The sequence below is a fragment of the Aspergillus lentulus genome, assembly GCF_001445615.1.
Source record: "Aspergillus lentulus DNA, contig: Alt09, strain: IFM 54703, whole genome shotgun sequence".
NCBI classification, from domain to species: Eukaryota; Fungi; Ascomycota; class Eurotiomycetes; order Eurotiales; family Aspergillaceae; genus Aspergillus; species Aspergillus lentulus.
In genome coordinates, this window is record NW_028322117.1 from 313,224 (window position 1) to 325,389 (window position 12,166).

Consider the following 12,166-nt stretch of genomic DNA (forward strand, 5'->3'; position numbering starts at 1 on the left):
ACGAGTTCGCCTACTTCCTGCATACTGTCGGAACTTTGTACTTTTCCTCCAAGAGCATTCAGCCACCAGCAGGCATCGCTGGCCAGCTTGCCTTGGGTATCTGAGGAGGCACTCTCCGTCAGGACTGGAGGATATTCAGGCGGTAGACCCTTGATGCTATTATAGATAACTCCATAGAGGGGAATAGCAAGTCTAGATTAGCCATATAGCGTGACTTAGGCAGCCACAGACTGCACAGAGCAATCTGACAGGCATGGGTGGTTTTTTAAGAACCAGTATGATCAATAGCACGGAAATCCCAGGGGCGAAGGAACATGTGGCACACACTGCCAATTAGACTTATGATAGAGCCTTTCACCGTCAGCAAGTGGTTGGTTTGAGTAGTAAGTGATTTCATTATACAGTGATGACAAGCTCTCTGATATTCTGCAAATGTTGTGTTCCGGTTGCGCTCTTCTGCTTGCTCTGCACACTCCTGCTCATAATCGCTCGTGTCCATTCTTGCTGCAAGAGCGCTAAAAGCTCTCTTTGCTCGGTGAAGCATCGGAAAACATGGAGAGACCAATTAACTAGGTGCAACATACAGGTTGTCTAGGAACGCTTCATCAAGCTGGCTGTTGGTGACAGACCAGTGTGACCTAGGGCCGAGGTCTTACCGCTGATATTGACTCCCACATCGGTAGACGTGGACTTCCTGCTAAAAGCGTCGTGGAACCATTATACTCCGCCGGTCGAGCACACCATACTAATTCTATGCGTTGGGAAGGAAGGAATGCGGGAATGCCATAATGTCATAATCGACGAAGACACCACACGCTCTATACTCAAGTTTTTGTCTTGGTACAACTTGTGATGTGCTTCTCTTTAGACACTGTTCAGTCCGCGGGGCATAATTCAAACTATACACTGTCTTATCAGGCCTAATTCTGCTGACACTCGGATAACCTGTTTAGTAGTAGAAGGCTCATCTCCGCTCTGCAGCTGATTATAACCACACCTGCTATTGGCACGCCTTTGTGACACTATCATGACAGAGTAGTTGGAACAGAAATTTGTTCCCACTTTCACAAAGTAAGCAGATGCATGAGTACTGCTTTAGCTGCATCTTGGCTTGCGGCATGATGCCTGAAGTAGTAACGCAACTAGTCAAACCTCTGCTTTGATGGTCTAGATCTGCCACTAGAATGGACGCTGAATGGAGCCACATGCAGAAATTATAATTAGCTTTGTAGTTATTGTTTGCTAACTTAGTGTTAGTCATATTTCCTTCATCTCACCTTGCCTGCCACTTGCTAGCACATAGTAAACGGTCCATTATCCACATTGGCCCATCTTCATGATCCTATCTCGTGGCGGGTCCTCAGGCCTTTTCCATACATTTGAACGCCAGAGTTACGGCGCTCCGCTACTTGGAGGGGTGTGTCTGCAATATGGTCTTCTTTCTACATAGTTACCACTTTACTTGATGTGCTTACTAAGTCATTCTGGACGGCAGCGGCCTGTCCATCCACGCCAAGATTAACTATCCGTTACGACGCACCACATAGGCAATGGATGAGACATGAGGCTGGCTGAGATTGCCCTACAGTGCAATATTCCGCCGACCTGAAGGGTTGATGATGAGGTGTGTCCATGTGACTATTATGAGCCTTACTTCCCAGCTGGTGCAAGCAAGCTATGGACCTGTAGCCAATAAAAGTGAAGACTCCTCGGCAAATATGGATGGTTTCCTTCTTCCGGAGTCTCGTCTTTAACATGTTGGCTTACCTGGAGTTCCTGATTGACCATGTCGTTTCTGGTTACCCCCCAATAGGGAGCAAACATTGGTGTGTCCTTTTTCTCAAGGAATGGAGCGAAGCCAAAAAGATCACGTACAAAGCAATGTGCAATCTGGTTTGACTATAAAATGGTGCATATCATCTCAGGCTGTCTTGAACCTTAATGTATTTCATCTCTGGTCTCTACAGAAGTCTTATACTTAAGCGGCACCCTGAGGTGAAATCATTGGAACACACTTGCTCCACACACGCATTTTCCCAAAATCCTGTTATATCCTAAAGATTTGGAAGACATGAAATCCTTCTTAATCCTCGTTGCGTCCATGATTACCGCGGCAATGGCTGCTCCTCTCCAAGATATTATGATGAATGGCCCGGCACGATGCGTAAGTGCTAACCTCCACCAAAATCACATTTATGCATGGAAGGGCTAAGGTTACGTCATTTAATAGGTGACTGGCACTATAGGCAGCATTTCATTTCAAGGGAAATGGCATAGAATCTGTGATTGTCCTGATGGATATTTCATTGGCGACTTTTGGATCTGTCAATAAGGGCTAATGTGCCCCTGCCGTCGATCGAGTTTGAAGGTTGTTCGTCTGTTGAGGTGTCACATTTGCTCTTGAGCAGTTTCTTCCTACGCTGAATGCAAATGCAATTATTGGTTGGTCTCCTTCTGAGCAGCCCGGCTTTATGAATGGATACTTTCCTGCGTTTACATGGTAACTAGTAGCTTAGAAAGGCAAAGGCAAAGTCTCCGCATGGCCACTTATGCCACATAAAGTAATTCCTCTTCGAGCCTGTGTGCTCATGTTGTGCTGCGCCTCGCGGTCAGATCCTAGGCCAGGTAGTCAAGGATCCTTGGGGTGGGAGAAGAATGTAGCGTGTTGGTGGCTGGAAAGTATACGGGACAGTAATACAACTGCAGATACATATACTAACTTTCAACCACTACTCGACAGTGTGCCATCCTCGGAAAAAGCCATTTGCAGATTGATGTGGAGGCAAAGACGACGCCAGTGCTCAAACAAGAAAATGACGATCAGTAGCTATCCAGAAACAGCCTACCTTGCCTAGAGTGGCATAAGTAAATCTAACGCGTACTAAACTTTTAACCGACCCTCCCAGCTCAACGTAATGAGCCGGTAATAGGATAGTTTTCATTAACGGTTACACTCGAGCTCTGGCAATTTTATATTTTTGACACTTTGTCCTGATTACAACTGTTGCCTGACTGGGGTCCAACACGCTGAGACTACACCACAAATCGCCTGATAGCTTCCCAGATCGAATTCTGAAAATCTGGCGTTCTTCTCTTTGTTACTGAAGGATTACCTTGTCCCTTTTGATTTGTGCATTTTACAAATCTCTGCGCCCTTGTGCATGCGTTACTGAGGCCAGCTTGCGTTTCCTTGGTGAACAGCTTGGCGAGGCTCTTTGTCTAAGCATACAGTATGGTCTCTGAGGCGACCTTGGACTTTATCCTCGTTGGCGGTCAGTCTTGATTACCTCCTCTTTGGCTGTGTACCGATTAAGGGATATCGTAAATTAATGATTTGACCAACGACTGTATAAGGAATCATAACGCTAAATGCAACAATTAAGATGTAATTTAATTAGTTCTGCTTATCAGCAGCCATGGCCTCGATATCCACTGAACGAGGCGTTGTCATGCCTGACTTGTGCATCCCATTGAGAGTGACCATCTCTCCGCTCAAGAGGTACATGTACCAGTAGTATGTACCTGGTTCGGTTAGCCACTGTCCCTCAAGCCGCAAGAGGTACTCCTTACCGACAAACAATCCACCTCCAATGATATTCCCCAGCAGCGTTGGAATGATTCCCTTCCAGATGTACAGCCCAACCGTGATCTTGGGCGCACCCAACCAGATCGCCATCGGGATGAAGGTCATATTGGCGACAACGTGGTCAAAGCCTAGCGATACGAAGGCAAAGGTTGGGAACCAGACACCTACAACCTTGGAGGCGAGATCGCGGCCCTGTACACCAAGGAAGCAAGCCAGACAAACAAGCCAGTTGCAGCCTATACCACGGAGGAAAATATGATGGAAGTCCGGGGTGAGTTGTTTCTTAGTGGCAAAGGCGATGACCTCAGATTTGTAGGGGTCGGCAGCAAAGACGTTGCCATCTTGAGCAAGATGTCAGCCCTGGATGAAAGACAAGGGATTGAGATGCTTACAGCCAAAGATGATGGCAACAACGAAGAGAGATCCAGCCAGGTTGCCCCAGAAGGTCACGAACCAGTGGAGCAGCATCTTGTACCAGGGCAGTTTGCGTTGGAGTGCAGCAATAGTGGTGAACTACATATGTTAAGTATATTCACAGAGTAGCAGTCTGGAAAGCATACCATGAAAGATCCAGTGCAGAGGTCCGCTCCTGTTAAGATGATCATACACAAACCATAAGGGAAGACGAGGGCGGATATTGTGCGAATCAAGCCAGGCGCGTTTTCTTGAAACCATGCAGTTGTATTGGTACTCAGGGCCGTTCCACAGGCAAAGGCAAGCAGACAGCCAGCAGAAAAGGCGCTGAAGAAGACCTTATCAAGGCGCATGTTGCCCTTGCTTACTCCGGCATTGGCCACGAACTGGGCGACATCGGCCGGAGCATGAGAGTCAATGTTGACAGTCGTCATGACGGTAAGTGGCCTTGGGCTAAGGGTATGCCAATTGTGTTGGCACGCTTCTGATCCCACAGCTAGCTTAGATTTCTAGTTCGTTTTGAGGACGAAGGAAATGAGGAAAGGGGTGAGTGTGACTGATATACCTTGTATTGGCTACACGGGCCCGGAATCAATCAGACGCCATGGCTCACGCCCTGTTTCCTTATCTCAGATCTGCACCGGGATATGGGGCCTGGAAGTGGATTATCTGGTCTCGTAATCTGTACGTACTGAGATGACAGTAGGCCGAAGCGAACAAAATAAAGTTCCTCCACCCGACGCACCTACCGATCAGCCTTGATCCCCTCTATCCACAATTCGAGATTTCTGGGAACATTGTGGAGTAAAGCCAGCTCTTCGCTGACCGGATACGGCATCATTTCCCCCTTTGGGATGATAAGAAGATCTACGGAGCAACTGTTTATGCCCACCGCACCAATCGGGTCTTGCTCCTCTTATCTGCTAAGAAGAGATAAGAGAGAGATAAGACACACTATTTGTTGTTTGTGTTTCTCCGCGGACTCAAATAGTGGTTGGTCATGATAAGGGAGGAGCTGATAAGGTAGTGAACTAGTCATAGACCCGGCAAACCTCTTGAGAGATGAATTTTCGGCCAATCTTGACTCGACCCTGTCCCAGATCTGCGGTGACCTTATTTCTATATAAGCTATTGGCTTTGCTCCTGGTGGGCCATTTCTCAAAGTTGAGTTCTCTTATAGATAGCCACAACGTTCTTTCATTGGCTGTCAATGTTGTACAAGATTTACTACTGAGGTAGTAGGCACTCGCATGACCCAGATGCACAGAGGGCAAAAGAAGCTTGTTTGAGAAAAGACTTAGCTAGTACAATGCCAACGATGCGCATATCATACACCATTGCTGGCAACACCTTCTGTTTGCCATTAGATTAACCATAACCCGACGACGATCCAAAGCTCAGAATGTTACTGTCTGGGCTGCCTATGTACAGCTTGTCCATCGCGCTTCCCGTCTCGCCGTCCATTCCTGCGCCTTCAAAAGGGGTATGGTTTTGTACCCTCCCACCAAGAGGCTCCTCGAGTCGCCTGAAACAGACATACCCCTTCACCCGAAACGGGCTTTCTCTACCCATCTGGGTGAGGTGTGCTGGTTCACTGGTTGCTTGGACAGCAGGACTGGTCAGTATAGATATTCTTGAAAGCTTTCACCCTGGTGGTGCTGCAGCAATCCTTGCTCACATTTTCGCTTAATCGACTTTGACAATGGAACGAACAAGGCCCGTTCGGTCTCGCCAGCCTGGTTTTGTCAGCCTTTCCCATGGATTTCGATAAGAAATTCCTGCGAGCAGGCCGGGGGGACGGTGTTCACGAAAGCTCACTTAGCTTGCCCAGAGCCGAACGAGATCTGCGGTTCATGTCAACGATCCCGTGTATGGCACTAGGACTGTCGAACGGATCCTGGACTGTGATCGGCTGTGGCTCAAGGCCGTCATCTAGCGTCAGGTCTTGATGCACGCTCTCAGCTTGTTCACTGTCCGAATCAGTGTCAGAGCTGTAGAAACCCAGTCCTCCTTGCTCTTGTCGTCTTCGGTGAACCTCCTTCTTTTAAGGATGTCTGCAAAGCGAACGGAATCAGAAAGACGTTCCAAGATGGTTGTTCGAGAGTAGAATGACGTTCAAGAGCGGGAGGAAGTTCGAGTGAACGGTCGGGACGATGGAAACATACAGCAAGTCATACTGTTAATCTCCGTCTTCAACAGTTGGCACAAAGGTCGAAGCGTTTCCACGCCCTTCCGCGCTTCATCTTTAATCTTCTCCGGCTCCTTCGGTGGTTCGGCGGGTGAGGGAAACCGCGGCAAGTCATCGATGATCAAACCTCTCTGGCAGCCACGAAAGATCACATAAGTGATCCACTCATAGGAGCACGTTTCCATCCAGTTCCTTTGAAGCTGGACTTGCACTTGGCGAGACTTTTGAGATCCTTATTCCGGTTGGCTGTCGAGTCCTAGATCATTGCGATAAAAGATGACTGGGATGTAACTCTTGTTCATCTTTTTCCGGGTGATCGGCTGCGTCCCACTCGTCCTTGCAGGGTCGGGCCATGCTGTATTTGAGGACGCCATGTGCCTCGCCACTCAGTATTCTGTTTTGGATATCACCAATGCCGTTCTCCCTTTCCTTCTCGTTATTCTTGCTAAGATGGTCGTCCAATCTACCCATTCCTGGCCATCCTGCAGATTCAAATGCTCTGACGTTCCCTCTTCTTGGCCACCACCTTTTTTTAGTGTGGGGCCGTCATCCTTCAGGGCATCGTTCGGGAATATTAGCGAAGTCCTACTCGAATTCGTGATCGGCATATCTACTACATTGCGCTGTGTCTGTTCCGTACGCTCTTTCCGTGGAGAAGGTCGTTGGAAAAGAGTAGTTGGCGCGTTGCGTGATGAACTGGTGCCTTTAACGATCACACCATCTGTCACAATCCGCGAATACGGTGGGATCAAGATTGTATCACCTAATTGAAGTAGACGTGCGTCTATTTCTTGATAGTCACCAGACGCGAGTACGAGAAAGACAGTCTCTGCCTGGAGAGACGTGACGGAGACGGTGGAAACAGCCTTAGCTCTTGCGGCGCCTGCGACCAACCGCCCTAGAAGTACAAGGGTGATGAGCAGAGAGCTCGTCTCGAAAAATTCACCTTGCTCCAGTTGGTGACCTGCATGGGTCAAGGCGAAAGCGACAAACTGAATACCCGTAAGCAGCAGTGATGCTGATGACTGCCAGCGTGTCCATCTCAACCACTGCACTAAATATAAGCGACCTCAATGCAGCAATGTAGAATTCTGGGATTGCAATTACTTGGACAATGGTAGCAAGGACACCGACGAGGTGATTGAGCGTATAGAATACGACGTTGATATGTCAGACCATGCAAGGACAGGAATGGGAACAGTAAACACCGTTGCCAGCCCAGTGCTCCAAGCCAATCTTTGAAGCTCTTTCTTCCCTTTTGCAAGAGAGGCATACCGTGGTGGAGCCAGTCTGCCATTTGGCATGCTTGAAAGCACCGACCGAAGCCCACTAACCACAGTATCAAACGCGACGCGATAGGTTTGACCTGCTTTGGTGATGGAGGTGATTCCCGTGGGCAGTCTGTCCTGCAACTGCTTTGCGCAATGAGCAGGCATAAGGACTTCAAGAACTTGCTCGTCCTGCACAATGCGGGTGCAGCTGAATCCAGTTTCGCGCTCAAGCTGGTGAAGTACGGTCTCAGCTGTGGCATGCGGGTCGATATCTACTTCCCTCATGGAGGAAATAAAAACGACTTCCGCTCGGGAAAGCCGTCCAAACTGTTGACAGTATTCAAAGCCTTGTTGGAACACAGTACAAGTCATGCCTGTGACAGTGAATCGGACTGTTTCGCGAGCTGCAGCCATCTCTGGGTCGGACTGCTGGGTCAAGGTTGCAGCGCTTTTTGGCAATATCTTATCTGACATTACCTCAATGGAACAGCGAGAGTGTATCTCGCTAACGCTTAGTTCGGTAGACTGCTTATCAAGTAGGGTATCACGGCGTTTGGTCAAAACAGCCGAAGCGGATCTACTTGGGCCCAATTCTACTAACGAACTCATGCCAGCGCTAATGGCAGCGTCTCGAACTTGCTTGTCGCAGCAAACATTGGCCTGGGAGAGCACGTTTCGGCAGATACAACGACCAGTCTCAAGATACGAAGAATACTTTTCGAAGGCAAGTCTCGGATGAGAGGCGCAGGATAGACGAAACGGTGTATTCCCTGCGCATACTTGCTTTCCTGGCGTGACCAGATGATCAATACTCACTTGTGAAAGGCTACAGCTACGGCCAGGAGAGCAACAACTATCGTTGCGAACTTGGTCGGCTTGCTCAGCCTTAGATGCGCAGCAATTATTACCATCGTTGTCAATTCCGCATCTATCGAGACCGTCATCTCATTTGCGTTTGTGCTTATCAGATGGTTTGTCATCGCGACTCATCTGGCATCCGAATCGTCGTCACGGCTTGATGGTGCATATTCGCCTTGTCCATGCTTCTCACCTTTCAGGTACAGCACTGGCTCTGCTTTTAACTAAGTCTCATCCTCGTTGTCGGCCTCACCACAGCACTGGCCGCCACGAGTACCATCGTCGTCAAATGCCCCTGCGCAAGGGGTGCTGGTTCCCTGGTTGCTTGGACAGCAGGACTGGTCGATACAGGTATTCTTGGGAGCTTTCACCCCGGTGGTGCTGCAGCAATCCTTGCGACCATCGCACGTCTGCTCAGTCTGTGAGCAGCACGCTTTATCATATCCTCGATCGGTCTCGGCGAGGTGGGACGCGTGGCCACATTCGTAGGAGGCAGCAACTTCAATGCAAACATCTAGATTGAGATCTAGCAGAACCGCCCATGCTTAACGCAAAATGGATTAGTCGTACCATCGCACCAGCTCCCATCGGCACAACAACCTTCCTGTGGCGGTGGCACGCGTCGGGAAGTCCCGCCAGGTGGGGAGCAGCATGCCAGCAGTAGATCCACAAGGCATGCTGGACCCAAGGGACGGTTTTTCAGGGCCAGAACGAGTCTCGCCAGGCCGAGAGAAAGCAAAAATTAATGGACTCTTACTGTGAGGTGCACTCCTGGAGATATAAAGATGGGGTCGAAGACGGAAAGACGCGGGGAATTTCAACTGATTGGCCAAGATTCCAAGTCTCACGTGACCTTGGAGATCTATCTGCGCAAATATCAAGATCGGGACACGAGTTACACGACCACATTGTGGACATTGTTAATGATTGTATGTGATGGAACTTCATTATGCAGCTCTCTTCCCTACGTTATATCCCTTTTGGCAGACTCAATGCTACTCCTCATGCTGTATACGAGGAGTGTGGGGTCAGTCCCGAATATGTTCCTCTCGTTTCCGACTCGACAGTCGACACGCCTAAGTCAGGTTGATAATGTTAGAGCTCTGTTAATCAAAGCTGCAAGGCGGGTTACATGGACACGAAGAATGGAGCCGAGGATGATCCCTATTGTGTCGATCCTCGTGTTCTCGTATCCGCAACAGGAACAACTCGTATCCAACTAAACATAGCTCTGCCAAGAAAGAAATCATTACAACAAGCATCCATGCTGAGACTATATAAGGGGCGGTGGAAACTGCCATAGACAAGAACGATGGTCTAACAACGCACCATGAAGTCCATCTTTGCCCTTACCAGTCTCCTCTCTCTCTTTCTCTCTACCAGTGCAGCAGACCCCCGTCTCTGCACCAAAAGCAATGGCCCTCTCACGGCTTCAGCCTTTACCCTCCAACAAACCAATGACAACACCCATTTAGCCTCACTCTCTCATATATTCTCCTCGGCCGGCAAAAATGTCAGCATCCCTCACGTGCTTGACTCTGCCAACCGTGACCTCGCCAAGGGGAAGCCGCCTGTCGGGACGAGCCCCGTCGAAGCCTGGAAGTGGAACTCCGGCGACATGGCAACAACCAAATGGGTGCCGCAGGGGATCTCCGGTTCCGCTGATGCCTCAGCCTCGGGCAAATGGGACGGCCGCGAGATGTGGCTTGTCAGCTGGCACCGCGACGATGATAAAAGCGTGCGCGTGAGCTTTGTCGACCGCAAGACGCACAAGTACCGCCATGTGCTACTGGTGGAGCCCACTGCGGACGATAACTTTGCTGCCGTGCCAGTGCATGCAGGTGGCATTGCGTGGTACGGAGAGTGGCTATATGTTGTGGATACGTCGCATGGGATCCGAGTGTTTGATCTAGGTAAGATCTGGCAGGTTGAGGATGGTGATGATGTTGGAAAGAAGGGGGAAAAGTACTCTGCCGCGGGATACCTCTATGTTCTTCCTCAGATTCGGTATGTTGATTTTCCGCGATGGCTGGATGATTGTTATTGACGCCGACAGATCCTACAAATGGACACCGGGGTCCTCGTCTCCCTTCCGCTTCTCTTGGGTCTCTGTCGATCGCAGCGACAACACGCTGTTGGTCGGGGAGTTCGTCCGCGACTCAACCAAAGACCCTATCCGTCTCGTGAAGTACCCACTTGACACCAACAGTGGCAAGCTCAAGACCAACGACAAGAGTATCGTCACCGCCACATTTGCGTACTGTGCCGACTTTTTGCGCATGCAGGGCGGCTTCTCCTACGATAACACATTCTACCTCTCACGCAGCAATGGACGGTCACCCAAAGCCGGGGACATGTTCAAGTGGAAGCCTGGAAAAGCAGCGGAATTGCGTAATGGATGGTTCATGGCGGGGAACGAGGATTTGAGTTATAACAAGGTGCGCAAGGAGTATTATACCGTGTCGGAGTATGATGGGGAGCGATTCATTCTGGCTTATAACAAGATGTAGCCCGTGTTTGTATTATTATCATTGGTTCCCCCCTGGATAGGACAGACACCCCGTGGACCGCGGTGATCGACAGTGGAGCATCGCGATTTGTAATCTCCGTCGGAACCATCTCCAGCAGACTGACAGCATCAAGACATCAGACATCAGCATTTGCACCAATGTATTATTAGGAATTATCACCAGACCATATATTCAAGCCATATCTTTGACTACATACAAGCAGCAATTGTTCAATTGACATACATCTAAGGTCTCTCAGCCCGACGATATCCACCACCACCATTACATCATAACCATCAACACAAACGCAACAAGATGAGCCAGAAAATCGGCGTCTTCCCAGCCTCCGGAGGCCTAGGAACAAGCATCATCAACCACCTCGTCAAGCTCGTCCCCGCCTCACAACTCATCCTCATCGCTCGCAACCCTGAAAAGCTTGCCTCGCTCTCTCGCGAGGGCGCAACAATCCGCCGAGCAGACTACGATGACCGCGCAACACTCGAGCGCGTCTTCGACAACGTCGGCGTCCTGATGCTGATCTCCTACACCTCCTTCGAGATCCAACACCGAGTAGAGGTACTTCCCCTCCACTTTCGCAGTTGCTCAAGCTAACGCAAACCAAACAGGCCCACAAAGCCGCCATCGACGCCGCCCGCCGCAGCGGCGTCAAACACATCTTCTACTCCTCTCTCGCCTTCGCCGGTGACCTGGGCGAGTCCAGCCTCGCGCACGTCATGGGCGCCCACCTCGCGACGGAAAAGTACCTCGCCGAACTGCCCGGCCACTTCACCTACACCGCCATCCGCGAGGGCCTCTACTCCGAGTCTTTTCCGATCTACACGGCATGGTTCGATCTGCACGATCCAGTCGAGGAGATCACGATCCCGCACCCGGGGACGGGGCCGGGGGTGGCATGGGCGAAGCGCGATGAGCTGGGCGAGGCCACGGCCAAGATGGTATATGCGTATGCGAAGAACCCGTCTGGCTTTCCGTATCTGAATCGGGTGGTGCTGCTTTCGGGACCGAGGGAGGTGAGTCTGGCTGAGACGGCGGAGGTTCTGGGGCGGGCTGTTGGGAAGCCTGTGCGGATCCGGGAGATCACGGTGGATGAGTATGTGGCGTTGCCGCAGATTGGGGATAAGCATACGTACCACGGGGTAAATCTCTCGAGGGAGTGGGCGACGGCGTGGGAGGCGATCCGGGCGGGGGAGACGGCGGTTGTATCGCCTGTTCTGGGGGAGATTCTGGGGAGGGAACCGGAGGATCTTGAGACTACGATTCGGGGGTTGGTTGGGGGTAGACAGTGACCTGCAAGGATCGGTAGATTCCCTGGCTATTT

General features: G+C 50.3%; 3 protein-coding genes across 3 annotated transcripts; 2 read left to right on the forward strand and 1 right to left on the reverse strand.

Annotated features, from left to right (window-relative positions):
• Positions 1-3,394: 3,394 nt before the first annotated feature.
• ALT_4948 (formate/nitrite transporter family protein) lies at positions 3,395-7,933 on the reverse strand (the record flags this gene model as incomplete). The annotated part of the gene is made up of 9 exons (XM_089599836.1): positions 3,395-3,522; positions 3,571-3,927; positions 3,979-4,099; positions 4,147-4,484; positions 5,819-5,970; positions 6,198-6,420; positions 6,470-6,633; positions 6,693-7,180; positions 7,523-7,933. The coding sequence occupies 9 exons, from the start codon at positions 7,931-7,933 to the stop codon at positions 3,395-3,397; spliced, it is 2,382 nt and encodes a 793-aa protein (XP_089455713.1).
• Positions 7,934-9,647: 1,714 nt separating this feature from the next.
• On the forward strand, positions 9,648-10,827 carry ALT_4949 (uncharacterized protein; the record flags this gene model as incomplete). Its single annotated transcript, XM_033558940.2, has 2 exons — positions 9,648-10,324; positions 10,374-10,827. The coding sequence occupies 2 exons, from the start codon at positions 9,648-9,650 to the stop codon at positions 10,825-10,827; spliced, it is 1,131 nt and encodes a 376-aa protein (XP_033414831.2).
• Positions 10,828-11,142: 315 nt separating this feature from the next.
• ALT_4950 (SDR family oxidoreductase) lies at positions 11,143-12,134 on the forward strand (the record flags this gene model as incomplete). The annotated part of the gene is made up of 2 exons (XM_033558939.2): positions 11,143-11,403; positions 11,454-12,134. The coding sequence occupies 2 exons, from the start codon at positions 11,143-11,145 to the stop codon at positions 12,132-12,134; spliced, it is 942 nt and encodes a 313-aa protein (XP_033414830.2).
• Positions 12,135-12,166: the final 32 nt, after the last annotated feature.